General features: G+C 33.6%; 1 protein-coding gene across 5 annotated transcripts in view; it reads right to left on the bottom strand.

The window, feature by feature from the left end:
* Positions 1 to 26,696, bottom strand: part of Arhgap12 (Rho GTPase activating protein 12) — a 118,438-nt gene that overhangs the window by 53,307 nt on the left and 38,435 nt on the right. For 4 of the 5 annotated variants that reach the window (XM_027928659.2, XM_071599904.1, XM_071599905.1 and 1 more), the window contains exon 4: positions 3,389 to 3,649. The exons of the other annotated variant lie outside the window; for it this stretch is intronic. In XM_027928659.2, coding sequence (XP_027784460.2) covers positions 3,389 to 3,649 — 261 coding nt within the window. The remainder of the gene's footprint in view (positions 1 to 3,388; positions 3,650 to 26,696) is intronic. 5 annotated transcript variants of the gene reach the window in all.

Below are 26,696 nucleotides of genomic sequence, written 5' to 3'. Positions count from 1 at the left end.
ATAATCTCACACTAAAAAACACACACATATTAAAAAACTCTCACAATGAAAGAGTAGGCAAAAAAAAAAAAAAAAAAAACATGTAATAATTAGGCTTTCAAAAATTTTATGTACTAGGATTAACAAAAATATATATAAGACTAAAGAGAGAGATGACAAATAAATGCAATATATGATCCATCACTGCAAGGAATCAACTTTATAGGCTAATACTTGACAAGTGAAAAACACTTGACTATAATCTTTGCATTACAGTATGTCAATATTAAATTCTGAGGTTTGATAAATGTAGTTTTTGCTGGACAATACCCTTGCCCTCAGGGAATAAAAAAACATTGTCAGCTTCAAATGGTTCAGAAGAAAATTATGCACATGTTTGTGTGCATGTTGGGGAAATGGAGGAAAGGAGAGAGAAAGCAAATGTGACAAAATGTTAACAACTGGTAAATCTAGATGAACATATGGTATATTGATGCTCACTGTATTTTTCTTGCAACTTTTTTTTGTAGGTTTAAGCTTTTCAATGAAAAAAGATGGGGAAACTCTTCCAAAGAAATAAGACAATAGTTTTAAAATTTGTAAGTATTAAAGTTTAACATCAAATAAAGGAACAGATAAAAAGAAAATAAGTGAACAGGAGTGAGATCTGGGAACACTGAGAATGAAGCTCAGGCAAAGAGAACAAGCACAATTAAACATTCATCTAACAAAAGTTCTAGAAGAAGAAGAAGGAAAAAAAGAACTGGTGAAATATGGGACTCATTCAATTCAAGAGTTCCAAACAAAGTCCTGTCATGAAATAAAAAAGATACCTTCACCTAACTCACATCATAGTGAAACTGCAGAAACAAGATCTTTTTATATATATATATATATTGTTTAGTTGTTAATAGACCTTTTTTTTTGTTTGTTTATTTATATGCAGTGCTGAGAATCAAACTCTAACCCTCACACATGCCAGGCAAGTGTGCTACTGCTGAGCCCCAGCCCCAGCCCCCAGAAACAAGATCTTAGAAGCTACCAGTAAGAAGAGATTAACTACTCTGAAAGAATAAAATGACAGTTCCATTTTCAGCTCAATAATGGAAGCCAGGAAACATGAGAATAAAATCTTCAATGAACTAGGGAAAACAAGAATTCAATGTGGAATTATATATCCATAGAAAATAGTCTTCAAAAATAAAAGCAAAACAAATTTCCAGAAAAAACAAAAACAAAGATTCTAGCATTAATAGATGCTCTTGGGAGATTTTATGAGCATGTACAACAAACAGGAAAAAGTAAGAAAAGAAAATAAAGTAATAAAATTGAGGATTAGCATCAAGAATCATCATGTATGACAATAAGAGGGCTAAGAATAGAAACAAAATATGTAACAACAGCAATATAGTTTTTGCATGGCTTTAAGGAGTCAAGAGGAAATTGAAAAATGTTAGGCTTTGATACAGACACTTATTAAAATATCTAGGGCAGAGTTTCTCTGTACATTGCTGACACTCAGGACCACATAACCCTGTGTTATGGAAAGCTGTTATTTACTGTTGGATATTTAGTTGAATCTCTGGCCTCTCTCTACACACTACACAAAATCCCCTCACCATGAAAATCAAACAGTCCCCGACCATTGCCAAATGCCCCTGGCAGGTAAAAATCACCGCAGGTAAGAACCATTGTTTTAGGGTAACCACTACAATAAAAAGCTTCTGAGTTAAGATAAAAGTGAACACTTGCTCTCTCCCAAACATCCCTAAAACACAAACCCACATGGACAGGTAGGACACAAAAAGAGCCAAGAGTCAGCAAATGAGCAAAAGCTTAACTCTTCATGCAGTAGCAAGCAAAATCTAAACTGGCAGGCAGAGGAAATGGGAGCAAAGGCAACTCAGAGTTTACAGAGCAGAATCTGCAAACAGCTTAGGAACTGACAGTATCAGGCACCTAGGGAACAGATGGACTGAGGCAGTGGCACTACAAAAAGTAGGCTCAAATTGCCAGAATCCCCTTCATCATGCCCAGCAACTAGGTGTGTACCCTTCCCTACCCCAGCAGAGGGTATGGAAGTTTATCCCATCTATAAAGGAGGGGAGCAGGCAACATTCTCAGTTGAGAGACAGCAGACACAAGTGGGACATGTGTGCCACAGAGAGATAAGACCAAGGGACCACCTGAAAACTGAATGCAGACACCAAGACCTTGGTTGGCAGTGCTTATCTTCTAGGCAGAAGAGCTAAAGACTTCTATGGAGATTGATTAGTCCAAATGGAAAGACCCAAAGATTTTAACCAGGGAGGAAACTTCCAGGTAATCAACTTACTCAGAGTACCAATCAAGTGAAGTTTAAAATGCTTTATAATGGTGAAGAGTTTCAACTGTTTTTAGTCTACAATTTGAATAAAATTTTTCCTAATTTTCTTATTACACTAAGCATGAACAATTTCTCTCATGACTTTTGCTTTCATTCTTGAACACTGAAAGTTTGCAGCAAATCAAGGCTATAAATAACCAACTAAAAAAATAGGACAAGAAGGGAGTTAATAACTACAAAGAACTTTAGATTCTGCTAAATACAGGACGTGTTACCTCACTGCTACAGCCCTGCCTTCCTGGAGCTACGTGTTTTTTTCACTGTTTCCTGGAACTACAGGTGTCCCTTGCAAGGGCAGGGCTCTAATCCATGAAAGAACAAGATTTCACTCCATCTATCAATCCTACCTACCTTTCTCCTGCACATCTAAACAGTCCCAAGGCACCTTATCAGACCACTAAAATGAGGGTTCCTCAAAATATATAACTAGCCATTCTCTACACCACCCTACAAGATGTGTGGGGGAAGGAGAAACCAGAGGGTGAAAACACTATTTATTAGAGAAAATAAAGGTTTTAAAGTAAATTGTCAGATTTACAGAATGATCTAATTGTAGCAAAGGAATTATCATTACTTCCCTACATAGAAATAAAAGATTTATGTGTGACAAAAGAGTGAGCTTGATACCATACTGAACCAATAGAGGAAAGTATCTGTTTGAATAATTTGTTTCTATTTATCTGGCTAGGTACATCATTTATTTTCTTCTCTTCTTTTCCTGAAAAATGTGACTGGTTTATGCAGTAAGTTCGTATCTTCTAATGTAAAGGAAAGTACTGGCAGCAGACAACTTTGATTCAGTTCTAGAATCAGAAAGTACACTATAGGGTTATTTACTACTTAGTGATTAGAACATTACTGGCATTAACACAATGAAGTTTGGAAAGAATTTTTAGCATTGTTAGAGATTTAAGTTTTCTACCCTACTGATACCAAGAAACTAAACTATTTAATTATTTGGTTTCTGAATAATGAAAAGAGAAAATGTGGTGACTCACTGGTTGACTCCTTAATTACTCATACCTCTTGATCTCCTGGACTTTGGAAATCTTTGCTTATGTTTGCATCCCGAGTCCAGCGGGGTGGCTTCCAAGTTCTTTCCTGTGTTCCTCGGTTATAGTAGTAACAACGCCCTGAACTATCTTTATGAGTTTCCCAGTCTCCATTAATCTGAATTGCTGGGCTCCCAGGAAGTGGGGGGACAGCTGACTGGGATATTTTCAATTCTTGTAGGTTAGCATACACAGGAGAGTCTGGCCTTCCGGGATTTGGAGGTGTAGTTGCCTGTAAAATAAAAATTTTAAATCTCATGTTTAAAATGGTATAACATTTACAAGATTTATAAACATATATATTAATTCATTTTAAAACACAGAAAAGGATAAAAGTGGTAAATTAAAAAGGAAAAAGAAACAAAGACAAAGAAAAAACAGGTATGTGGGTATGTATACGTGTATAGATCTGTGTGTATAAACACATAAATTAAAAATTCTCCTAAGAAATAATGACTTCAGTTTTAACAATTATAGATTGACTGAAAATGAATAAATAAAAACTATAAGCAGAATCCAAAGTGTATTTAATATTTTCCTTCAGCCTGAAAGAACACTTGAGTAAGAGCTTTGGATTCTAGTTCAGTATCTGTCACTAAAAAATTGTATGATGTTGGGTAAGATCACTTTGCTTCTCTGATAGTGATTTTTTAAATCTCCATATGTGAAAGAATTGAACTAAAACAGCAAAGGTCTTCTTTGGCTCTAAAATAATTTTAGAGCCAAACAAACATTTTTGGCAAATTTTTAAAACATAAAAAAATCTAAAAACAAACAAAATAAAATGTCTTACACATGGGTAGCTCAGCTTTTATTCAGAAAACTCCTAAAAGAAAGATTGTATATTCTAAGTTCTAATGTTAAATTAGTAATAAAAGCAAAACATAAAAGAATAAAACCTAAGAATTTACTAGATTCTATACCTTCTCAATTATAATTTCTCAGTGGCCATAAACAAATCATTGAATCTCTACTTAGTTTCCTTGTTTGTGAGTTTTATAACTGTAGAAGAATTAGCTGGAACACTGATTAAGACATTTACTCTTAACGGGTTTTAATTTTTGTTTTTAAATATTTCACTAGATGTCAGTAAAGAGCAAAACACTTCTCCATACACTTTGCTTAAAGACACTGTACACAAATATCCAATTGCTGAAAGGAAAAAAAGCTCAGATCTGAAAACCATTTATATTACGCACTGGTATTTACATATGTATCTCCCATTTACAACCTCAGCACCATGTACATCTTGAGACAGATCATTCTATGCTTGAGGACTGTGCTGTACACTGTGATATGTTCACCAGCACACCTGGCATCTGCCCACTAGATGCGAGTGGCACATATACACCAGCCTCCATGTGAAAACCAAAGTCTTTACACATGGCCAGATGTTCTCTAAGGACAAAACTGGGGCTTGGTGAGAACTACTGCTTTACCATATAAATCCTAAAATTATATTCAGATGTTCCATTACCTTGGTCATGTATCTACAGTTTTTGAATGCGTAAAAATGCTGAATTTAGGGCTGGGATAGTTTTGTGGTAGAGTGCTTGCCCACCAGGCACAAGGTATTGGGTCAATCCCCAGTAGTGTCCCCAGCCTCCACCCCCCGCCCCCCAAAAAACCCCTGAAATTTAAAATGGAAATGTGAAATTTAAATTTCACTGAACTTTAAAGTAAATACTTTCAACTTCTAAAATAGTATTTGTGTATAAAATAGTTTTAATGAGTCTAAGTCATAGAACAAACTTTAGAAAACAAAAATAACTCAAAATATAAACACATGTAAAACGGATACTTTTGGTTTTTTTGCACATGATAGTTATGCAAGTACTACATTTGATGATGCAAATTAGATTATTTTCCTAAAAATGGTAGCTTTGAATTTACCACCAACCAGTATCTTTCTACAAAGAAAATCTATTCATGAGGACACATATCCATTTATTTCTCTTACAGATTAATTTCATATTCTGGTGAAGCAGTCCTAACAATGCTTTCTGACAAAAATATATTCTGCTAAAATAATAAACAACCCTATATAGTAAATCACATCTCAGAACTTTTTTTTAGAGATTTTAATTCAGTAAGTGTTAAAGGAGTTCTTACTTTGCTCCTGATTCTTAATTAAAACTTGGAGGAACAACAGGCATTTTAAAAATTATGTTTATGGACAAATTCTATTACATCTTTAGGAAAAACTAATTCCTGTGTGTTTTTTCCTCTCTAATTCCTGTGTTTTAACTAGCTCAAACTGTTTTTCCAACTAAAATATTTCAGCACAGTCTATAAGACCAGCACAATTTTGAAACAAAAGAGCAGAATAATTTAAGAACCCTATAAATGTATCTCCCTTGCAAATAAAGATGGAAATATCCTAAATAAAATACTAGTAATAAACCCAACATTATATTAAATAAATCGGGAAAAAAACGGAGATGTTAAGAAAATTATTTTTAGGAAAGGAATCTCATACAGTAATTCTTTAGAATCACAGATTAACATGATCATCTCCACAGATGCCAAGAAAGCATGTGATAAAATTTAACAGAGATTTAGGATAAAATTCTTAGCAAGTTTAAATTAGTGATGCTTCTTTAATTTGCCATTAAAAATTATTAGTATTTAAAATAAGCATCATAGTTAAAAGAGAGAGGAAGCACTTTTAAGTACCGTGGAGTACACCATGGAGTCCCAGCAATTCAGGAGACTGAGTCAGGAGGCTTCCAAGTTCTAAGCCAGTCTCAAAAATTTGTGGGACACTGTCTCAAAATAAAATAAAACAAAACAAAACAGGCTGGCAGTGTAGCCCCATGGGTTCAATCTCCAGTACCAAAAAAATGATCATCATCATAATCAATATCTAAAATACCAAGTCCATGAAAACTACTAGAAAAGTTTAATAAATTGGCCTGATGGATACAATCCAATCAGCTTTTTGTACATAATGAAAAATAAGAAAATTTAACTGGTGGAAAAAAACTCATTTGCAATAGGAAAAACAAACAAACAAACATGCTTTAAAAGAAATGTATAAAATGGAACAAGAATACTTATAAAACTTTCATTTGAGGGCGGGGGTTGTAGCTCAGAGGTACTGTGAGTGCTTAGCATACACAAGGTTGAGTTCAATCACCAGTGCCACCAAAACTTTCCTCTGGAAACTGAAAATTAGATTTCAAGAGATAAGTTTTTCTCATTTAGAAACAGAGCTTAATTTTATAAACATGCTAATTCTCCGCAATTTAAACTACAGATTCTATAAATTCAATGCAAAATTCAGCTTTTGGTAGTGTTTGTATGCATTAACACAACAGTAGCAGTTTATAAAATTTGTTAATGAAAAAAGAAACAAATGTGACCAAAAGTATACAAACACAAATGCTTCAATAAAAGCAATTGGAAGTGGTTAGCTGTGATAAAAAGAAAAGAAACTAAGAAAATATCCACATTTCTAGTTTGGGAAAACGAGTAAAGGAAAGTGAAACAAACATCATTTGAATGCATAATAAACACAATGCTAGAGCTTAAATAATAAATAGGAGAAAAATGGAAGAGACCTGAAAACAAATAACTAAGCATTTGAAATGAGTAATAGCAAAGCTGGGGAGATAGGAGGCAGCATAAAAATTAAGAAAACGGCATGGTACAGTCAGGGAGTAATGTATGTGAAAGGAGCAGCAAGAGATGGTTCTAAGTGACAAGAAAAAGAGTGTATATGCCATATTAAAAAGCATAGATGTTATTCTGCAGCATTTAGGGAACTATTAAGACTTTAAGCCAGAAAGTACATTATGATTGGAATTTCAGAAATTCTCTAGGTTTTAGAGGGAGACCCAACTAGAAGTAGAGATTAGTTGAGGGTTGGTACAATAAATAGTACACACAGAAAATGGAAGACAGCTGCAATAGGACAAGATAGTAGGAATTAAGAAGCAGGCAAGACTCAAAAAAAAATCAGAAGTTAAATTAACATGCAGGCTGGATGTTTACTTAAGTAAGTTTGTTATGGTGGTACTTTTAACAACAGATTAATGTCAAGATAAAGAATAGGGCTGGGGATGTGGCTCAAGCGGTAGTGCGCTCGCCTGGCATGCGTGCGGCCCGGATTCGATCCTCAGCACCACATACAAACAAAGATGTTGTGTCCACTGAAAATTAAAAAATAAATATTAAATCTCTCTCTCTCTCTCTCTCCCTCTCTCTCTCAAAAAAAAAAAAAAAAAAGATAAAGAATAAACTGGCCATGTATGTATAATGTGTCAAAATACATTCTACTGTCATGTATAACTAAAAAGAATAAATTTAATGTGGTAGCACATACTTGGGAGGCTGAGGCAGGAGGATCACAAGCTAGAGGTCAGCCTCTGCAATTTAGTGAGACTCTTGTCTTCAAATAAAAAAATAAAAAGGACTAGAGATGTAGCTCAGTGACAAAGTGTCCCTGGGTTCAAAGTTCAAACCCCAATACCAAAATAAATAAATAAAGATAGATAAGTAAATATTCTCTCAGTCTCTTCGCCACATATACATATGGAGTTTATAAAGAGAGGAGTGAAGAGAGTTTTATTTAGATTCTATTAGGTTGATAAACCTTTTCAAAATCCAAGCAGAAATGCTCACAGATTGTTAGACATATAGATTTAGAACTCAGTACAGAAAAAAAAAAAAAAAAAAGTTAAATTACATGCAGGCTGAAAAACATGAATGTAAAAGTCATGGGCTTATAGATGAAGGTCAATAACTTAAAGAAAGAGAGCATACAGAATAAAAGGAAGGTAAGAGAACCTGGAAAATACTAAGCAATTGTTTTATGAATTAAAATAAGAAAGTCTAAAGGTAGCACATGTTCTAGCATGATGATTTATATTGCTATTATAATTATTAATGCAACCAATATAATTGAGGGTCCAGAAAAAGAAAAAGGATCCAGTGAAGGAGACAAGAGAGTCAGAAGTAGAAGGTCTACCAGGGAAAAGCAATATTTGAAAGTCAGGGAGAAGAAAAATTTCCAAAAAAGGGAGAACTGGACAATATTAAACTAAAAGACTTCAAAACAATCATTTGATTTAGCAACTAAAAAAGTCATTAAAGAATTCAGCAATCAGCCATGAGGACTGAAAAATGCCTTCCTATAATAAAAAACTAAAAAGTAAATGAAGAGTGGGAAACAAGTATTCTGAGGCACTGTATAATAGGCAGCACAGGGCTGTGGTGCCTCAGAAGGGAAATAGGTGAATCCTACCTCTCCCAGGCTTTGCACCTTCAGGCAGTTTCCAGAAATCAGATCAGGGAGAGAAAATTCAGAGCCTAGCAATCTTCGCCAAAGCACGGGATAGAGTACTTTATTATTTTAAAAGGTATACTGGGAATAATATAACATATGAAAATAATTATGTAACCAGTGACTCCTCAAAATTGGAGAGTAATTCTTTAAAACTGATCCAGAGAGGTGATATCTGTCTGAACTCTACACATTCATCTACAAGTCTGACAGAATACATACAGAAGAGGTTTACTGACAATGAAAAAATAAAAAGTTAGCTTTTGCATTTCTGTCTCTGTTAATAATTTTTAATAAAAATTTTTATTATTGCTAATAGTTTTTTAAATACTATTTGTTCATTTGCTATTAGAAACAGTTTCTAGTAGAAGACCCTGTTTACTTTATTAATTAAATAACTCTACACTTATAATCAGTTTACATCTAATTTTAAATGGGTACAGAAACAATAGAAGATTATTCAATATCTGTACAATGCTATACTATAACCTCTAACAAAAAGAAACTATATATGCTTATTATCAACTGCCCAAATCACTGGGAAGATTCAAGGCAACTGGCATTGATCACTCAACAATTTTCCTTAAGAACACTTGAAAATATAAATTCTTGATATTAAAAAAAACAGTGTACACTCCTTTTTAAATGTACACAAAATTAATGTAAATTACAATAGGAATGGTTACAAAATAAAGCAACATTTTCTCTAGAGAACCAAAACACAACTTATTTAATGAAGATACTCAATGCTGGATATAACAACTAGTTTTACTGCTGGTAACTTTAATTAGCACACTCTTTTTGAAAAAGTTGGCAGTGTATTTCAAGAACTCCTAAAAATATTTTTAGAACACTGAGAAAAAGGAAAAAAGTTATAGTTGCAAAAAATGTTTTCCTAACAAAGATGTTTATTCCAGTGTTATTTTTCAGAATCCAACTGAACATCGAACAACAGAAGAATGGTTAATACTTTCTTCTATGTAAGAATCAAAAAAAGGTATGAATGATTTCTTAGTAACATGTTAGATAAAAACTTTTATGGTGTTAAGAAATAATAAAATATACAGTACAAGTCCAATTAAAATTTTAAAGTAAATGAAGAAAAACTAAAACATTATCAGCTTTGTCTAATATTAGGATTAGGTGTGATTTTTTTCCCTACATTTTTCTTCTCTTTCCAATTTTATTATAATAAGAATTAATATGTTTAGAGTTTGGGTAGGGATCAGAATCTGAGGCAAAAAAGGTACATGCCTAGCCCACTGGACTCATAAAAGTGACAATAATATTAACACCAACTAGTATTTTTAAAAGATGGTCGTTGCATTATCTCTTAGAGTCACATGGGGTTCATATTAAAATTCTTGAGCCATATCCTAGAGTTACTTGGGGTTAGAAAGTAGTAGCACGAGGTGTTAATCTATATTTCTGAGTATCCTATGTGATTTTTATGTACACTATTATTAAAAAGACACTGGTAAAAATGTAAAGTTTCTAGTGGACTGAAGGCAAACCGGTCCTTGGGACCAATAAATTTATATTATGAGAAATATAAAAGACAACATTAAGTATTAAGTTCTGACCACAAGCTGCTCCTTACTTTGCAAATGAATCAAGGGAAGGAGTTAAAACAAAAGAATAAGCAACAAGAAGTACTTCCAATATATGAAAAAAATTTTTGTTTTCTAACATTTATGAAAACAACTCTGTTCATGAATTGTCACCAGCAAAAATAAATAAATTTTTCACACCAGGAAAGAAAAAAAAAAAAAAAAAGAACCTTTAAGAGGAGAACAAAACAAAAAAAAAAAAAGTTAATTTTATTTCAGTATTATTTTTTAGTATCCAACTGAACATCCAACAACAGAAGAATGGTTAATACTTTCTTGAACTATATCTGTCATTAACTAACAATTAAATTGGGACTAACACCTCTGCACATGTCCCAATTTATATTTAAAAAAAGACTTGGCCTGTTCCACTTTATCTATATATAGATAGATCCAACAATCCTTCCACTATTTGCAAAAGGAAAAACTGGGGAAACTATATACATAAGAAGGTAACTGTAAACTCAGATTGCACCTGGATCCCTTCTTTTAATAATACCCAAAATATGGAGATTCGTAAATATTAAGAGAGGTAAAAGCTTTGGCACTGGTTCAAGAATTGTTTCTGTAATAAACTTTAGAGAATGGCAAAATTCACATTAAAGAGCTACACCTGATGTTAATTAAATAACATGCTACTCAATATTAATCCTTCAGATAGTCACCTTATTATAGATGAATTTGTTTATTTTTATATTATGCAATAGTATAAATCTCTACAGCCGATAATCAGACTTTTAATTTAGATTGATGAGGAAAAAAATTCCTAAAGTGTTAGGCTTCAAAGTTTCTTTTGTGTGTGGGGGGAGAGGGTGGTGGTGTGCTAAGGATTGAACCACAACCTTGTGCATGCTAGGCAAGTGCTCTGCCACTGAGCTATGACTTAGTCCCAAAATTTGATTCTATTTTAATTTGTGTTCTTGTAATTTAACTGCTTATACAAGGTCTACTTCACAATCATTGTTTTTTATTATTATAACTGGGCCAGTTAATAGCAATAATAAAGGGAAAAATGAAAAAAGCATCAACAAGCCAACATTAACAAAGGACTAAAATTGTTTTTACCTTCAAAGATACAAATTGCATACCAACTTCAACTGGACACTTAACTTTCCAAAGGACAGTTTTCACTTAAACCAAGTTTATGTTTTTTTTTTTTTTTTTTTTTGGTGGGGGGACATTATCCTTCCTGTTTAATAATTTTGAAATATTTATAAAAATTCACAAATTCTTATTATGTTCATATCTTAAAGCACTTACCCTGCTGAGGTTTGAACAGTACTATTTTCTTTGGTTTAACTAACATTGAAAATAGGACAGTCCCTTTCTTTAAGGAGCCAATACCCTAGTAAAGAGGACAGAGACAAATTTAAAAATCAGCCCCCCTCCCACCCGCAAAAGAACCCTACTGCAGAGTAGTGTGGCTAAGGGCTACAGAGAAAACTGTGTATACAATGCTCTAAAAGCACAACCAAAAGCAGCACTGAAGTGAGCAGGGCATTCAGGAAAAGGTTCAGAGTTCCAGAGGCTTCAATGAATCCGTAAAGGAAAAGAGAAGTATGCCAAGGGAAGTGATAAAGAGCATTCCAAGTACATGCTTACCTGACTACACTTACCTGACGTGTCTCTCTCTCTCTTTCTCTCTCTCTCTCTCTCTCTCTCTCTCTCTCTCTCTCTCTCTCTCTCTCTCTCTCTCACACACACACACACACACACACACCCCTAACAGTCTTTCAATCAGGAACCATAACTGCAAATAAATTCCCCACTGTAATATCCTTAATGATGGTTTTCATGATAAACACATGATTTTCCTTACTTTCAGGTGTTTTCTAGTTACTCCAGAATACTCAAGGCTGCCCAATATACTACAGGACTTGATACCTTAAATACATATATTCACACGCTGAACCTTTGTTAGCCTTTATCTTTCAACTTGCTGTCCTCTCCCTCTCCTTGTATCACCTTAACCAACAACATGAACAATCCCTCTGCACCATTTCACCCTCTTCCCCTGACAGATGATAAAGCAGGTCCCAAGTAGAAAAGCTGTATGGCCTGACAAGTGAAAGCCATATACAAACACACTCCTGAAGTCATTTCTCTGCTATCAACCCTCAATAACAGCTGCAAACTGACAACAGTGCAATCATACCCTGCTACAAACATAACCACCGCTGTAGTTACAGACTTTCAGTATCTACAGGGGTATAAGAGTTGACTAACACCACTGTGAAAAGTCCTGGGTAACACGGACCAAAACACACAACAGTCATGCAAGTGCACAGTTAGGAATTTCATCATAGGTAAAAGTTTTGCCAAAAAAGAACAAATAAAGAATTTTCCCTTCAAGATCCAGGCCACACCTTGGCAATCACATTTTCCATTATGCTCTCACGTGCTTCCTTCCTTCTACCCTTACTGCTCTGCCACTTATTATCAGAATACTTATAGCACTATACAAGCAAAACCCAGGTTTATTTTTTCTACCTTTCCTTCTAGAATTTGATCATCTTTAAAGCAAAAATGTTTGTCTTATTTATCCCTTAATCTTCAGAGCCTGGTTTCACACCTGCACAAATAAGCCCTCCAATATGTTCCTGGATGAAACTACTCTATTATTACTAAAAAAGCTATGGTGAATCCACACACTAAAATTAATTCTCTCCTCTGGTTTTTACAGTCTCCTTGGTAAATCTTACTTGATTCCATTGTTTAATAAGGCCTAGATCTCCCTAAACATCTCTCCTTAATCCACAGTCAGGTATTCTGAAAAACCTACCAACACTGCTATTCCACATAGAACTCAACTCGTTACATCCTCTGCCTCAACCTTTTTCCTTAACATACCACCCCATAATATTAAATGTTAGTAATATAAACTACCTGATCAAAATTACTAGTGTTGTAAACTACCTAATCAAAATCTGAAAGTCATTTTGGGTCTCTTTACTTTATCCAATAAAGTTGTGCTAATTCTCCACTATAATGTATCTTGAGTTCCTTCTTCTTCTATCCCAAGATAACTACTTTTCTTTTGCTAAGTGACTCCAATCATCTATTGAGGTCTAGAGCCCCCATTACTCTGTCGAATCGATCTTCTTGGTATGCTATTTTCTAAAAACACAAGCCTGACCTTATTACTCACCTGCTTAAAAAACACCAATGAATATTTCACGAACTACAGAATCAGTACAAATATCACAGAGAATCCGAGAATATTTTTAAACACTCCAGTCCTAAAACAATTTTTTTCTACCTCACTTATGGCCATTCTCTTAACAGTCTTCACTCCCAAGCCCTAGGCTGTTCACAATTCTTTTATTCATTCATACTATTTTTCTTCCATACCTTGAAATTTTTACCTCTATCTGAGATATCCCATCCCTAGCCACAAACCAGCAAACCACACACATTTTGAAATCAACAAGATGGCTAGGCTTGTGTCTCAGTGGGTAGAGCAAGTGCTTAACATACTAGAGGCTATAGGTTCCATCCCCGCACCACAAAACAAACAAAATACCATGAACAGGAATAAAACAAAACAACCCCCCAAGAACCAGAAACAAAACAAAAAACAAAAGGAGCTGTCTCCAATTCTTTGAGATGCTCCCCATCTCCAAAGGCAGAATTTACAGATTTCTTGTGCGCCTAGAACAGTGTTAACAGAAATACAAATGAACCAAATAATATAAATTTTTCTAATAGTTACATTAAAGAGGTAAAATGAGGTTAAATGAATTCTACTAATAAATTTATTTAACAAAATATATCTAAAATATCATATCACCACATAATCAACATGAAAGTTAATTTTTAAAAACCAAATTTTCGAAATCCAGTATGTACTTTGTAACACATCTCAATTCAAATACTAAATTTTCATCACAAACAATTTAGTTAGATTTCATAAAATTTATAGCTTAGTTGGGTGAGTTGGCACATGCCTGTAATAGGGGAGGCTGAGGCAGGAGGATCAAAAATTAGAGGCCATTTAGCAAGACCCTGTCTCAAAATAAAAAATAAAAAGGGCTGGGTACAAAGAGGCTCAGTGATAGACTGAGTGCCCCTGGGTTTAATTCCTAGCACCTAAATACATAAATAAATAAAAATATAGATTCACATACCCAAACTATTCAACATTCTTCAAAGTCTACCAAGAAATGAACCACGTATTAGTTTTAAATTTTCAACTTATATGAAATAAAATTTAAACTTCAGTTCTTTAGTCTCACTAAACACATTCAGATGCTTAATAACCATACATGGCTAGCAGCTACTATACTGAACAGTATCAGTCTAAAGCATTTTGTATGCACATATACAAATGTCCCTGTAACATTATAATTATTTTCTTCTCTCACACCAAACTGAAAACCCCTCAAGAGTCAAGAAGACTATGTCTTAATCACTATGTATTCTCAAAGTCAAGAAACAAAGAATAAACTGAAGACCCTCTTCCAAAGCCCTGATTCAATTTCTAATAAATTTTATTTTTTCAGTTAACTGCTTTCCTAATACACAGAATAGTTTAAGAAATGGAAAGGCAACAGACATAGCTGCTAAAAATTAATGTTTACTGATGAAACCTTTTTATTACCGTGTTAAAAGTATTCGTCTAGATATGTTTGTCTTTGATCAGTAAAGCAAATAAAATTCTTCAATAGGACATTATGCTGAAACAGTAAGACTGTTACTAGTTTATGCTGAAGAAGCAACATGCAATGACTTAGTGCACTGCCATTCATTATTACAAATCTCCCTTCCTAGGGACTTGAATGGTAACTCTATCATCAGCATTCAGAGAATGACTAAAGAATACTCTACTGCTAAAACAGAGATTAAAAAGTTAACAGTAGAATTACAAATGAAAAAATGCATCTGTGATTACTTGCTGAAAGCATGGAGTACACAGAGAAGTCTAAGTTTAGAAATTGAGATTTCTGGCAACATTAAAAAAAAAAAACTGGCCAGGCACAGGAGTAGATGCTTGTAATCCCAGTGATATGAAGATAAGGCAGGAGGATCACAATTTTTAGGCCAGCCTCAGCAACTCAGCAAGAACCTGTTTCAAAATAAACAAGAAGAGCTGGGAGATGTAGCTCAGGGTAGAACACTGAGTTCAATCCCGTCTCCCCGCCAAAAAATTAATTCCTAAAACGTCCAAAATTAATCCACAGTTTCATGGTACACATTTAAATGGCTGACATGCCATCTTCCTTCCCTCCCTCCCTCTCTCATTTTCTGATGATTATACTGTTTTGTTTTTTTTTTTTTCAGAAGATTTTGAAACAAAAAGTTTTCATAAATACTAAGACTATACCCCATGGTCACTTTAAATAAACCCAACTAAAATAAATGGTTTCTAATGTATCACATGTACCAATTTGCTAAAAAGTTTGCATGAGAACATTACAACACATATCACTATATTAAGTCTAAACTAAGTTTGGAATTACCAAGTTTTAAAGTATTTTCTTAGCTGTCTTGAAAATATATGATTTATCAACATTTAATGTCATTTTTACACCAAAGCAAGACATACTTCAGCCCTGAATTACTTAAAAGATATTCAAAATAGGTATTAGATAATATAGTATGAATGTGTAAATTAATAAATTATATGTTCATATACATATTCACACATGCATATATAAAAGAACAGAAGACCCTTTAGCTTATTTCTGAGAATTATTGCCAGCGTTTTTATTTATAGGTACTATTGAAAATTCATTCTCAAGGAACATATTTATTGTAAAATGAGATTTCAAAGAAAAAGGAAATCATTATGGAAGCGCAAAGGCCACTACTTTTAAATCCATATAACAATCTGGAGTGATGTTTAGGAAGTTCTATGGCTATGTTATAAAGGCACAGAGTACTTCAGACGGAACCCAGAGAGGTCAATATTCAAAACTTAGAAGCTTATCCAGATTACACGTAGTAGACAGGAGCAAGGGGTTGTTGCAGGTCATGGATTTTTCTGGCTTCATTTTAGCTCAGGAATATATCCAGAGTTAAGATTTATAATCTTTATAACAAGCCACACTGAAAATACAGTTCCAATTATTAAATTCTCCGAATTGCCAATGGGTAAGACTGAGTAGGAAAGAGTAGGAGGGGTGAGACAGAAAAACTGTTCCATAATGACAGTAGTCAAAAGTCTAGCAGTTCATCCTGAAGTTCATTAAAATGAGGCCTGTTTAGACGCTAATCATTCCCTCCCTTGGGATTTGTTTTGTTTTGTTTTTTAGCTTTGTGTGTATATGTATGTATGTGTGTGTGTGTGTGTGTATATACATATATATACACACACACACACATACATACATATACACACACACATAACATACAATTTACCATTTTAACCACTTTTAAGTGTACAGATCAATGAAGTGACATTAAGTACATTCACAGTTGCACCACCATTACTACCTTCTATACCTAGAACTTTTTCATCTTGTGAAACTGAAACCACATACCCACTAAACAGCAATAGCCCCTGCTCTCTTCTCCAGGCTCTGGCAACCACCATTCTACTTTCTGTCTCTATAAATTTGACTATTTTGGGTGCCTTATTTAAAAGGAATCATAGTATTTGTCCTTCTGCAACTGGCTTATTTCACTTAACATCCTCAAGACTCATCCATGTTGTAGCATGTAGGACAATATTTCATTATATGTATATTCTATTTTTTGTTGTTGTTTATCTATTCATCTATCTACGGATACTTGGTTCGCTTCTACCTTTTGGCTATTGTGAATGATGTCACCATAAACAGTGATGTACAAATATCTATTGAAGCCTCCACTTTCAATTCTTTTGGGAACATACATAGAGTACTCCTCTTAAGAAGAAACTCCTCAAATCCTATCTTTCCAGGCAAGGCAGTGCAATCCCAGCAATTCCAGAGGCTGAGAGAGAGGATCTCAAGTCCAAAGCCAGCCTCAACAACTTAAAAGGCTCTAAGCAACTTAGCAAGACCCTACCTCAAAAGAAAAAATAAAAAGGTGGTGTAGCTCAGTAGTTAAACACTCCTGGATTCAATTCCTGCCCCCGCATATTAAAAATAAATAAATAAATAAATAAATAAATAAATAAATAAACCAAGCAAGCAAGCTTATCTTTAACTCTAAAGGTCATCATTTTAAAATTACACTAATATTTCACATATTTTTCATTTCCCAACATGCACCAAAGACCCTTAAACCAAAGATGGGTCAGCAACTAAATTTAAAAGCAATTTAATTTAATTAATCTCTACCTCTTTTCATATCTCCATTCCCAGTGAGTGAAATATAAATCATTCTACTTATTTTAAAGTGAGGAAATAATGATATTTAATAAAGGTACTCCAGCCCTGCAAAGAATTAGCACTGGTCAATACTGCAGTTTAAGCCAGGCACTGTGGCACTTGCCTGTAATCTCAGCAACGAAGGAGGCCGAGGCATGAGGAGCAAAAGTTTGAGGCCATCCTGAAAGAATTAGCAAGACCCTGGTTTAAAAAATTTTTTTAAATTTTAAAAAGCACTGGAGGTGTAACTCAGTTGTAGAGCACCGTAGGTTCGGTCCCCAGTACTATTTTAAAAAAGAAACAAGCAAACAAAAAAAAAGAAATCTGTAATTTGTTTCTGAAGGATCTTTAATCTCTTTTTTAGGGCTATTCTAACCTCTCTTCCTCAAACTAGTTCTGAGTTCAGAATTTTAAGAATGGTTCTAAAATACCTAAAGGATGTTCTCCATTAATAAAACTAACTCCTATTCTTCATCTAAAAACTCACTATCCTCTTAACAGGCCCACTTAAAATATGTGTCAACCCTCTTTTTGGTTCTAAATCAGTTATTTATTCGCTTGTTCCTTTGCATCAGGTATCGGAACACTCTGAAGAAAAATCAGATAGACAAATGAAAACATCTGTTAACAAAGATCTAAATTCAGTGGCACTTCTTGCCCAGCATTTCCTTATGGGATACTGTTGCTCTTTAGAATAAAACATACTGAAAGTGGCATAAAGACACATGGTTCCTTTTAGTAGAAGAAAAGTGCTGCCCAGAGGAAGGAACAAGTCTGGCAATCACAGTTTCTGGTCAACATATTCTATTTTAATGAATACACTAATATAAAAACTAGACATATAGCATAATAATAAAGCAGAGCAAATAACTAATCTAATTATATATCATTACTAGAGGAACAATGACCGACATTTATCAATTTCCATTTTAAAACTTTAAATCTAGAACTAAAAGTTGAAAAAAAAAATCATACTTCTTTCCACTTGGCTAACAAGTTATAACTGACAAATTACTTTCTCATTTAAACAACATCAACAAAACTGTCAATGAAGAAAAATTAACTGTAAAATGAAACAGCGGTTTTTCTACAAAAACAAGTTTTAACTGTTATGTATATGTTACATTACTTGAGTGTTTAGCAGTACCATCCACATGACATGGGAGCCTGACAGTGCTTTTCAACAGCAGCATTCAAAAATAAATGAAGGAAACTTTGATACTTAAGGAAGATATTATCAGATAATAAATAAAATTTTAAAATGACACATTTCCTACCTAGAAAAAACATCAAGCTATGTAAAAGCTATGTAATATGCTCTTTTTTAAACTATGAAATGTAGACACAAAAAACAAAAGTAATCTTTTTCTTAAAAAAAAAAAAGAGATGGAAAAGAGAAAAAAGAATCAAAATGAAGAAAAAAAATTCAGAAATTTTCCACTCAAGTATAACTCATAATGTTGTTTTAAATGAAGTGATAATCATAGCAGGTATATGTTGTGATCATTTACAAAGAATTTTCAGCTTTCAAACATTTCGCATTTTCACAATTTCTTACTAAAACTCCTGTAATAGATAAACTTTGAACTGTCCTACCACTGATCTACTTCTTAATAACACAACGGCAGCATTTCTATTTTAGAAGCTTTGGGGACTATCAAACAGTACTTCTGCAATTTTGCATTTAAATTATTTTACTCTATTTAAAATGTAGCATTTAAATACATTAAATATACTATATTAAAATATAGTATAAAATATATTTGCCTATTAAAATAAGGCAAAGTTTGAAAACTGGGGAGAGGGATAGAACAGTTATTTCCCTCTATATTATTCCCTTACATTACAAGAATAACCTGCTGTTGGTCTCGGTAAAGTTTTATTGAAATGCAGCCATATATATGTTCATACATTGATGTAACTGTTATGTTACTATGGCAGAGCTGAATACTTTAACATACATTAATATTAATAATAGCATAGCATACATCAACATTAATATTCTTTTACTTTTATTTTTTGGTTCTGGGGATTAAATCCAGAGGTGCTTTACTACTGAGCTACAGCTCAAGCTCTTTTTTATTTTGAGACAAGGTCTTGCTAAGGTCTACTTAGGGCCTAAGTTGCTGGCCCTGAACTTGTGATCCTCCTCCTTCAGCTTCCCAAGTCACTGGGACTACAGGTTTACACCACCACACTTGGCTAACATTCTCTTTTTATAATCTCTAACCTCAGAAAAGATGAACAAAAAACATTTTTTAATTATACAGAAACAGAACATTGGTCAAAATGTCATTTTTATATTCTCAGTGTTTCAAATGATTTTTAAAAATTTACCTGTAAGTTTTAACATCTATGTGAAGGGCAAAACTATTTCTCTTGTTTAACTATGGAAAAAATTATCACAAAAAATCTGGGTGATTTTCTTTAAAAATGAAAAATTTCACTTTAGAAACATAACTTTATTTGTTTGTTCCTCATATATAAATAACTTTGATAATTATTTTACTCAATATATTCTTTCCTACATAATCTTCCTTTCACTTCAAATCCCGTACTATTCTATTCATTGTTTCCTCCTAATTATCTACATCTCAACAAATTACCTAACATACTCACACTTACGCTTGAATTATAGTATTTTTTTAAAAAGGCCAATCTAGGCATTACCCAACCATCCCCCCCCATGCATTATAGTTGTACATATGATAGGATTTGTTACATATCTGCACATGTGCACAATATAACAATATAATTCGACTAATATCGCTCTCCAGCACTTCTCCCTCCCTTCCTTCCTTCCTCCCAACCTTTGGTCTCTTTCCTCTGTTGAGCGCCCTTTTATTTGAATGAGGTCCACCCCAACTGTCTTTGCCCTTTTCCTCTCTAGCTTCTGCACAGGAGAGAAAACATATGTGCCTTGACCTGCTGAATTTGACTTATTTCACTTAATATAGTGGTCTCTAATTGCATTCATTTTCCTGAAAATGACATAATAATAAATGCTGGAGAGGATATGGAGAAAAGCAAACACTTTTACGCTCCTGGTGGGATTGTAAATTAATAACCACTTTGGAACTCAGGATGGAGGTTCCTTAAAAGACTGCTAATTTTTGTTTATGGCTGAGTAAAACTCCATTGTGTATATCACATTTTCTTTATCCATTTATTTGTTGATGAACACCTAGGCTGGTTCCACAGTTTGGCTGTTGTGAATTGTGCTCCTATAGGCAAGGGTATGAGGTATCACTGTTGTAGGATGACTTGAATTCTTTAGGAGAAATACCAAGAAGTGGTATAGCTGGGTCTTTTGAGAAACCTCCACACTGATTTGCATAGTGGTTATACTAATTTAAAGTCCTATCAACACTGTAAAAGTGTTTTATTCTTGTTATTCTTGTTGACTGCCAATCTGACTTGTGTGAGAATGTAGTTTTGATTTGTGTTTCCCTAATTGCTAATGATGGTGAATTTTGTTTTTCATATACTTGTTAGCGTTTGTATTTCCTCTTTTGAGAAGTGTTTGTTTAATTCATTTGCCCATTTATCAATGAAGTTATTTAATTTTTTGATGTAAAGTTTAAGTTTTTTATATATTCTAGATATTTACACTTGATCAGAAAAGCTAACCAAAATTTTCTCTCATTTTTGTGGGTTGTCTTTTCACATTCCCAATTATTTCCTTTAAGTAGCTAGTTTTTAAATCAAGTAAGTCCCCAGTAAAATTGTCAATGCCTACTTTACCTAAATCCTACTGGAATATACTATATAGTTCCATGATGCCACATAAATGCTTCTTTAAGGTAGGCCATTCTCTGCTGGTATCTTATTAACCCAGAAGTCAAGAATGTCAACTTCAGTAAAAACTATCTTATGGCAGGTAAGGGAAAGCAATAGAAATAATACATTATTTTCTTTTAAATATCTAATATTGAGCCTTAATTATGCTTCTGTCAAAAGATATGCTTCTTGCTCAATATACTTAGAACCTTGCACAATACAGGGTACATAGCTAATGCCCAATAAGTATTTATTTAATGAGTATATGATTGAATTATTCAAATAAACCTGAAATTATGGTTTTTACTTTATTTTCTTCTTTTTCTTTAGTGTTTCCTCTTCCGTTCCAAATAAAAAATGATTAAAATATTTAGTCAATATGTATTTAAAGAAAAGGACTGTTCACATTGGGTATTCAAAACTTTTCTTTCATTTGATGGGTGTTAACTTTTCTAAAATACAGGGAAGATACTGCAGCTTCTATTTGCAAACACCCTACCTTGTTTTGGCCTCAGAAAAAAATGCTTATATAGGTAGACAACATAGTTTCACATCATTTCATGTAATTAAATTTCACATTTACTATTTCAGACACATAATTCTATTTCTATAACTTTTACATTTCTATACTGAATTGCTAAGTAAATTATATTTCCTAAATAAATATTAAAACAGGTTTTAACCAATTTCTCCTATTTTTAATGAAAATGTCAAAAAATAAACAGCTCTCTCTATATGTTGAGAACAAAGCAACAAAAGTACATCTATATATAATAGAAAGCATTTATATAGTACATTTTATGAACCAGGCACTGTTTTAAGAAGTTAGGTTAATTCATTTAATCTTCATTAAAACTGCATGAAATACGTACTACTATTTTTCCCATTTTACAGATGGGAAAATAATTTCAGAAAAGTCCAGTTATTTGTCCTAGATCAGATACTATAAAGTTATCAATCTGGACTTTGAACCCAGGCAACCTGGCTCCAGAATGTGTGCTTTCTGCCTCTCTTGTACTACTCCATCTCTATATGCTACTAAAACATTGAAAAATTTATTGAAACTCTAAATATACTATAAAGTTAAATATTTAATGTTTAGAAATGGTTAGCAGTTGTAAGTAATAAAAAGTAAACCATACCAAAACTCAAACCTTTGGAAGTTTTTTAAAGATTAGATTAGAAAAACAAGAAAAGAACTTAAGTTAGTAAATAAAATATTATTCCCATTTGAGCATGTTTATAATAATCAGAATGGAGTACTAAGAAGTCATACTCTCTAATGCCCAGATAGAAAAAAGTAACGGAAGGAATGGTCGTGAATGGCCATAGTCCCAGCTACCTGGGAGACTGAAGCAGGAAGATCACAAGTTTGAGGCCAGCCTTAGCAACCTAGTGAGAACCTGTGCTATGGTTTGGATGTGAGGTATTCCTCAAAAGCTCATGTATGAGATAATGTAAGAACATTCAGAGGTGGAATAATTGGGTGTGAGAGCCTTAACCAATCAGTTAATTAATCCATGATTGGATTAACTGAGTGATGGCTGAAGGCTGGTAGGGTGTGGCCAAATGAGGTGGGTCACTAGGGATATAACTTTCGGATATATATTTTGTATCTGGAGAGTGGAGTCTCTCTAATTTCTGATTATCATGTGAGCTACTTCCCCCATCAAACTTTTCTGCCATGATGCTCTGCCTTACCTCCAACCCCAAGGAATGGAGCCCGCTCTCTAAGGACCTCTGAAACTGAATCCCCAAATAAACTTTTCATCCTCTTCAATTGTTCTTGTCAGGCCTTTTAGTCACAAAAGCAAAAATAGTAAACAACCTGTTTCAAAATAAAAAATAAAAAGGGGTGAGGGCATAAAGCACCAATGGGCTCATCCTTACTACGAAAGGAAAAAAAAAAAGTAACAGATGTAATCCCTTTCCTTGAGAAGCTTTACAACTCAAATATGGAAGCAAGACACAAAAATGAGTATCAAGCTGGGCGCAGTGATGCATAGTTGCAATCCAGTGGCTCAGGAGACTGAGGCAGGAGGACCTTGAGTTCAAAGCCAGCCTCAGCAAAAGTGAGGCACAAAGCAACTCAGCGAGGGTGTGTCTCTAAATAGAATACGAAATAGGGCTAAGGATGTGACCAAGTCAGTGGTGGAGTGCCCCTGAGTTCAATCCTTGGTACCTCCCTAAAAAACAGTGCATCATATCAATTTCCATAAGAATATTAAAACTGACAAAGGACTAATCATAAAATATAATATAAATGTGACACACAAAATCATGTTTAAAAAATAAAAACTTATGTAAAATAGTAATAAAGCGTAATATACTTTAACTGAAAAACAAGAATAATTGTCCTGGGCCCATGGGTACATTAGAAGCCCAAAACAGCATACAAACCACCAAACAAAAACAAAAATCAAACTAATCATTTCTACATGGAAACCATACATTTAAGACTTTTTTTTTTTCCTTTTTTTTTTTTTTTTGACAATACTGGGATTGAACCCAAGGGCTTTCTACCACCGAGGCACATCCTTATCCCTTTTGTTTTGAGACAGGAACTCACCAAATTGCCAAGGCTGATCTCAAAACTGTGATCTTCCTGCCTCAGCCTCCTGAGCAGCTAGAATTACAGGAGTGTGCCACACCAGGCTTATTTTAAGACTTTTTGCTTACTTCCTTAGAATTTATAGGCTCTTCTGAAATAACTCAAATAGAAATCCAAAGTATTTCTTTCAATGTAATTCTTTTAGCAACAACAAAAATTACAAATAACAATATTATTAAACATTTGCTGAAGCATTTGATGTATTAATCTTATTAAATATTTCAAAACTCTAGAATTTAATCATGCCTCTTCACATGAGGAAATTGCTAAACCAAGATTAAAGCCAGATCTATTTGATTCCAAAGTCCAGTCTATTACTCATTACCCATATTGTTCCATAAATATCGTAAGTATCAGTAATCATTTCTTAAGGCTGTTTAAAAACTGCTTTAGACCTGGGTGTGGTGGCACACACAATAATCCCAACAACTCAGGAAGCTGAGGCAGGAAGATCCCAAATCGAAGCCCAGCCTCAGCAACTTAGAAAGCCCCTGTCTCAAAATAAAAATGGTTGGGGAGCAGTGGATAAAAGGGAGATGGTTAGCTCATTGCTAAAATGTCCGTGGGGTTGGTCCCCAACACTGCAATAACAAGAACAACAGCTCTTGTTACCACAATTTTAGATTAGAAAGTTAGAAATCATAAAATTTATAAACCCATTACATCATCCCCCCTTTAAATATTACTGACATAAATGGCATTATTTGTATTTTTACAGATCTCTTTATTGCCTGGGTTCTCTGCTTCTACATTCAGTCTGTTGCAATAGGTGGTTTGAGTTGAAGTACATTAAGAAACAATAGCCTTATAATGATATGTAGATAGACAAAAAAGGTATTTTAATTGCCTTTTCATATAATTATGTTCATCTTCTCTGACTTGCCACCATACTTGACAGAAACTACCAAAATTGGTAGAAACTACCAAATTCTTCCAAAATTGGTAGTTTCTTCAAGATTAGTTGCAATGTGGAATCTAAAATCATAATTACTTTGGCACATTAAAATCCATGCTCTGGTCATTTCAGAAATATTCATTCACTGAATTATGCTTATCTTCCAAATGTTGAAACATTTCATTATACAATATAAAGTATCAAAAACAAAACTGAAACAAAAGAACCCTTAATATCACCACTGCTCTCATCAGAAGTTTTCAAAATTGTATCTTTCACTCAAAAGTTTAAATTTTACTACTTGTAACAAAACCTGGTTGTTTTCTTTAAAGTGCTGTATTTATTTTGTTCTTTTTTTGAAAAAATGTTTATGTTCTAGTATGATTAACCAGTTTGTTCTGCTTTCAAGTAAAATTGGTGTTCTATGTAAAAACTGACTAGTCCAGCTCAAAGAAAAATGTCAAAATTATAATTTTTTAAAGACATTTTAAAAGGTGTAACTACTTCCCTTGTTAAACTAGGAACATAAAAGAGGTTTTTTTTTCAATTATTAAAAAAAAAAAAAAAAAAGAAGAAGAAGTAGTATCCCTCCCTAACTTACAAAGCAGCTGTGAAGGAATCACATGTATAAATACCCATTCTGGCTCTTTTCCTTGCAGGGGTGGGGGCAACTGGGGGTTTAACACAGGGGCACGTTACCACTGCACTATGTCCCCAGCCCTTTTGTAGAAAGGTTCCGTAACATAAATTTCTCTGATTTATAAGCCTATTTTTAAACTTCTTTAATGTATATCAGTTACATTTTTTCCAAAACTTCGAATTTATATGTCATATATACTAAGGCTTCAAAATAATTGTGATAAAATAATTTGTGTAGGGTTTAAACCATCTGTTTGGCATTTACTGAAGCAACTGCTAAAGATATTTTATGCATACAGATGAGATTTTTCTCAACAAAAATGCAAAAATGTTTCCACATCTGTTGTTTTTGTTGATATGACACCTAGATTAGCAAATTCTTCCATAAGATGAAAACATAGAATGTACACATTTTTAAATGACTCTTTTGAAGATTACACCATCTTTTCAACCATATTTTCTATTGCTAGTCTACACTTATATATACATGTGTTTGTGTATGAGTATACATACACATACATATATCCATATATATATAGTGAGAAATTGCTGATACTCTGAGTCAACTGACACTGTGACTTTAGTCCTTAAATATTACCTTAGGTATTTTTTAAATCACAGGTTTTATGCATGAATATTCCAGTCTATCAAAATGCAAAGGAAATTTACATGCAACTGGCTTTATATAGTAACAAGAATTCTGAGATATAAAGAGTATAATTCAATTCATACTCCAAAAGATAACTATATCCCAATGTATAGCAAATAACTGTGCTATATGAACACGTATTGTTTTTTCTTTTCTTTTTTTGGTGGGGTGGTGGATACCAGGGATTGAACCCAAGTTTGCTTAACTATTGAGCCACATCCCCAGCCCTTTTCATTTTTTATTTTGCGTCAGGTCTTACTAAGTTGCTTAGGGCTTCACTAAATTGCTGAGGCTGGCTTTGAACTTGCAATACCCTCCTGCTTCAACTTCCCAAGGTGCTGAGATTATAGGCACGTGCAAACAGGTACTGTTTTTGCCTGCCTAATATTCCCCATTTTCAGCACCACCAACACGTCTTCCTGCTATCCCCCCCAACTGATATGATTCCTAGTCACATTACTCTGCACATGTCATACCTTCTTTGTTAAGAAGACTGTCACAAAATACCATTCT

Source organism: Marmota flaviventris, chromosome 12 (genome assembly GCF_047511675.1).
Source record: "Marmota flaviventris isolate mMarFla1 chromosome 12, mMarFla1.hap1, whole genome shotgun sequence".
Classification (NCBI taxonomy): Eukaryota; Metazoa; Chordata; class Mammalia; order Rodentia; family Sciuridae; genus Marmota; species Marmota flaviventris.
The sequence above is the reverse complement of the archived record's forward strand: the minus strand, read 5'-3'. Positions and strand labels throughout refer to the sequence as shown.